Genomic DNA, 4,911 nt, shown 5'->3' with positions numbered 1-4,911 from the left:
TGTAAAGTCCTGCCTTCCTCCCTGGACTCTTCTCTGTAAGCAGTCTGAACATGTCACGCAGAAGCTGATGGACTCTTGGTAGGGGAAGCCTGACCCCAATACCTTATTCGTGGGTAAGTCTATGGCCTGAGTAAGGGGTCATGGAACCCTGTGTCCTAACTTGAAAGTGACCAATATAAGGAGTGATGCATTTCCACTAAGAAATCTGCAGTCTGCTCAGTTATCCCACCTAAGGGGAGGTGTCAGCTAGACATCTGCATGAACTCTAAACCTTAACGGCTTCCCACTCTCCAACAGTCTCAGTCAATGTGTCTCAAAGTTAAGTAGATAATTTTAAAATCCATATTTTAAAAAGTTACAGAAAAACTGTAAATAATAATGCTAATAATAATAATAATAAACTGAACCAATAAAGAAAAGTAAACACATAGCATCTAAGCACTCTTTTCCTTCGCTGCCTTGGCTCTGCCCACCCTCTGTCCCCATGTTCTCTTCCGGACCACTCAAAGTAGGAATTTCTTCCCTGAGTACCTGCCACGTGAAGACAAATGTGGTCACACACACTCTCAGAGAATTGGGAATGCTCGGTCCTCACTCTGATGGGAGACATCTCCTGTATTATTATTTTCTTGAAATGTCTCTGAAGACACAGAGACACCCCAATCACTGGGCAGTCTGGAGCACACAACTACCCCTCCCCCAACCTCTGGTTAGAGACACAGGGAGACAGAAAGGGTTTTAATAAGAACACAGTCAGATGATGCAGTGATGTCAAAGGGGAGAGGATTAAGAAAACATCACTTGATTTGACAAAAATTTATTTCAGGCAGAATTTAATGAGAAACACTTTATGCTGAACCAGCTACATATTTTGTGGGGTGAGTCCAGAATGAAAATACAGTATCTCCAAGTTTTATTTTTTTTAAAGATTTATTTATTTATTTATTTATTTATTTATTTATTTGAAAGAGAGAGAGAATGAGAGAGAGAGAGAGCACATGAGGCAGGGGAGGATCAGAGGGAGAAGCAGACTCCCCGCTGAGCAGGGAGCCCGATGCGGGACTCGATCCCGGGACTCCAGGATCGTGACCTTAACCAACTGAGCCACCCAGGCCCCCCAGTATCTCCAAGTTTTATTAAGGATTTCAAGACAGCAAGCACTGCATAGATGACATGCCCATGAAGCTGGCCCTGAATCCAGGTCAGGCTTTGTTTGGGTCATAGGTGCCATTATAAACACTTACATCCTGCTTTCAAGCAACTGAGAAAAAAACAGAAAAACAAAAATCTGAAAAACCACTGTTCAGAGTAGGAAGAGATGAACGTATTTAGGATGATCCATTCAATTTTGGAAGTACAGAAGAGCTTTCAGTTGGGCAAGGCAAGGAAGATTCCATGAGAAAGAAGCATCTGAATTAGAGTCTGAAGGATCAGCAGCAATGAACATGTGGCCAAAGCAGAAAAGATATTGCTAGAAGATGGGGGAAAAAATAAAACAAGTTTCCAAAGGGGTCAAGATTTCTGCCACAACAAGCCACTTTATCAAAATTATGCTTTGTTATAGGTATAAACCATGTTTAAGAAGCAGAAAAGGATTTTGTGTGTGAGGTAAAACTAATGTTGCCAGAGTTGGTTTAGGCTTGTTTTCCATTTCTTTAAAAATCTATTCTTGATCCACGATTCCTGTGGCATGTAGAGCTGGTGTCCAGGAGTCCTGGGTCCCTGGGTGTCGGTCCCTATGGGGGAGTCAGGACTGGGGGCAAGGGGCGCCAGGGCCTTCCAATTTGAGCTGTGGGAAAAGAAGAAGATTTTCATCCCAAGGAAGGGAAGTCAGAGAGAGAACGGGGAGGGTGGAGGAAAGAAGAATGAGTTGATAAGAAATTGAAGAAACAGAACAAGAAGAGGCTCACCTGTGCTTTTTAAAGCAGGAGTGCCTTACAAGTAGCAGGAGCAGGGTAACTATCACCACCAGACAGAGCAGTGTCAGCAGGACTGAGTTTCCACCTCCTTGGGCGTAAACCAAGGATGTCAGTCTACAAGGCTCTCCATGCCGCCACCACCATCAACACTTCTCCTTCCTAGAATTTTCATCTGCGTGTTCTGAAGACTTCATCTCAATTCCTTCTGAGTCTGTGTCCCCAATCCCCCACCCCGTCTCTTACCCAAATGACCAGATCCTTCTTCCTTTTCTCTTTAGTACTCCAATCCCTTCCTTCCATTTCTTGAAATTTAACGGTGATCATTCTCTGCCCTTCCTTGTTTGGATCCTCCCGCCTCCATGCGCTCGTGCCTAGTGTTCCCACCCATCTCCCAAGCACCCCCCTCAGCAGCCCCAGGACTGTTGCTTCCTGGCCAAACTCCAGCTCTTTCTCACCCCAGTGGATGATTATGTCCTGGCCTCCCAGACTGCTGTGCTTCACTCGGCACGACAGACCAGCTGCCTCCCGGGCCGCCACATCCAGGGTCACTCGGAGATACCACGTCTCATCAGCATGGGGCAGGACGTCGCCTCGCTGGGTGCCCCGCTGCTCCTGCTCACCCCGCATCCACATCACCCACACAGGCTTTGGGTGGAAGCCGGAGACGTGGCACACCAGCAGCAGACGGCCGGGACCGGGACTGGGGCCTTTGGACACCCAAGCCTCGGGCTTCACTGGAGAGAAGATGAGGAGACAAGGCACTTAGGGGCACCTGGGACCAAGCTCAGTGACTCGGTGGTCTTAGCAGTTGGAGTAACCACTTCTTTCTCTTGTCTAAGGAACAGTCCTAAACCCCACATATCCCACCCTCTAGCCTCTCAGTGTATGTTTCAAAGGGATGGCAAAGAGTGGAATATGAAGCTTAAAGCACTGGGAAAACTCACCTTGTCGTTCCAGTTCTGACTTCCCTGCTTCAAGGATTCCTGCCAGAAACAGAGGGCAGGTGTGGCTGAGAAGGGTCTGCACAATTTCCTTAATATCTAGGTAGTTGTTGAGCACTGCACAGACCTTCTGAGCCCGACTTCCAGCTCCTGGAGATGGCTGCCAGGAGTTTCCTTGGAAACTCAGAAAATCTGAGCCTTGATAAGCCCCATTCAAGAAGCTTCCTGAGGCCTTCCCAGCATGTTCCGTACAGCCAGCTGACACCTGGAGCTCGAAGGGGTCTGGGGGTGGACAGAAGCCATGTGGAAACAATTACAGGGAAGGAAAGTAAGCAGTCTAGGAGATTTGCTCTGGAATCACACAGCATGCTGGAGTTCGGTGGGGGAGGGGAGGGAATTTGTGGGAAGAAAATGTGAAGATAAGAACGTATTTAGAAATAATTGATGGGGAGGGGCTAGATGGGAAGGTGTTGGGAAGTTGGGGACCCGGTTGGAAGGGCTCACTTGGGAATGGTTAGGTACAGGTGGGCCTGGTAGACTCTCAGGCCAGGAGAAGGGAGGGCAGAATCCTGGCTGGAGAGGCCATGTCTGGGGCCAGGGGTGGTGGGCAGAAGATCACAGGGGGACACTATTGCGGGGAGCCAGAACACGAAAGTGTATATGGCAGTGTGGAGGGATGCGTCCTTGCCAGCCTATCTGTGTCTAGGGTGGGTGGGTGGGTGGAGTGGGGACGGTGATGAATCGTGAGGCAGGAGAGAGAGCAGGAGCCCGAGGGGGACAGGGAATAGTCCAGAAAGGCTGGGTGAGGTCAGAGCCCCTTTGGAAGCAAATTGGAGCTTGCAGGCAGAGATTGGCATGGAGCAAGGAACTCACATTCAAACTGAAACTGGTGCGCAAAGGCCTGCACCTCAATGACGAAGCCGTGGAAGTAGAGTAGGAACAGATTTTTCAGGATCTTCAGATCCTCGGAGCTGAAATTCCCCTGGGACCAGGGCCGCAGGAAGCTGATGGTGCCCAGGACCTTGTCCCAGCCATGAGTCTGCAGATCATCCAGCCAGCCTGAGGCCTCCGAGGATGCCCAACTACTGTTGGCAAAGGAGGAAGTGTGGAGGATGCGGAAAGAGAGGACCTCTTCTGTGGCAGGATCAGGGGGTCCTGGGACCTGGGGTGCTGAGAGGCCAGGCCACATGGAGAGAGTACATGAGCATGGGCGAGGAACCATGGAGACAGTTACACAGACTGCACACATTCCCATAGCCCACCCTGTTCTCCGGGCCTGCTTCCTCTTCCCAAAACTAGAAACAGAAAATGAGCTGTGGCAAGATGTTTTGCCTGGAACCAGCCTGGCATGCAGACTCCAAGGGCATCCTATGGGAGTAGTACTCCCTCCTGCAGGTCCTCCCAGAACCTCACCCCACTGTGCCCAGCATCAGAAGTCTTCCCAGGGCTTGTCCTACCGTCTAGGCTTGCTCCACACTGGAGACATCCTTTGAAGAGCAGCAGCAACAGGAGCAGCATTGCGGCTCAGTCAGATGAAGGATGCCTCAACAGGATTCAGATCACTGCCCTCCAAACCCTCCTGCTCTCATCTGACTCCCCCTGCCGCAGACAGGCAGACCTCCCTCTCTGCCCACTTCCCTGTCAGAGAAACCCTCCTGCCTCCTCGGGGCAGCCCCACGGGGCTCTCACTTCCTCTCCCTCTCTGCCACTCTCTAGCTTCCACATTGTCTCCCTGCACCCCCGACTGCCCCTATGCACACCCTCTGTCAGAGGGGTCCTGGCTTCAGTCTGGGCCAGCGGGAAAACGGAGATCCTTCTGGCCTTGGAGGAATCAGGTCCACACTTGGGTTCTCAGTGTCCTCTTCTTTAAAGAAAGGAGATGGAAGGTGCACGCCACGGTGCCCGTGGCCTTTCCAGCAGCCCCTCGTCCTGCAGCTGCTGCAGCTCTTCCTCCCTCTCTGTGGTCCCCCCACAACCTCACCCTCTATTTATCCCCATTTTTCCCTCTTGAGACTGCTTTGCCCCCTCTTGCTCCCCTGCCTTCTCTCCCT

The 4,911-nt window shown here is 50.7% G+C and overlaps 1 protein-coding gene across 2 annotated transcripts; it reads right to left on the bottom strand.

Annotated features, from left to right (window-relative positions):
• Positions 1-929: 929 nt before the first annotated feature.
• Positions 930-4,510, bottom strand: LOC112814936 (T-cell surface glycoprotein CD1e, membrane-associated). 2 transcript variants are annotated; one of them, XM_025860705.2, is made up of 6 exons: positions 4,318-4,509; positions 3,734-4,030; positions 2,864-3,142; positions 2,375-2,653; positions 1,911-2,007; positions 930-1,789 (listed from the first exon to the last, which is right to left on the bottom strand). In XM_025860705.2, exons 1-6 carry the CDS (start codon positions 4,376-4,378, stop codon positions 1,615-1,617), a joined length of 1,188 nt encoding a protein of 395 aa, XP_025716490.1. In that variant the 5' UTR covers positions 4,379-4,509; the 3' UTR covers positions 930-1,614. The 2 variants fall into 2 exon arrangements, with proteins under 2 accessions (XP_025716490.1, XP_025716491.1); XM_025860706.2 differs by lacking the exon at positions 1,911-2,007 and having other exon boundaries at positions 4,318-4,510.
• Between the last annotated feature and the right edge of the window lie 401 nt (positions 4,511-4,911).

The sequence above is a fragment of the Callorhinus ursinus genome, unplaced genomic scaffold, assembly GCF_003265705.2.
Source record: "Callorhinus ursinus isolate GAN/ISIS: 27379988/994484 unplaced genomic scaffold, GSC_fseal_2.0 scaffold88, whole genome shotgun sequence".
Classification (NCBI taxonomy): Eukaryota; Metazoa; Chordata; class Mammalia; order Carnivora; family Otariidae; genus Callorhinus; species Callorhinus ursinus.
Note: the sequence above shows the minus strand (reverse complement) of the source record. Positions and strands in the feature narration are given on the sequence as shown.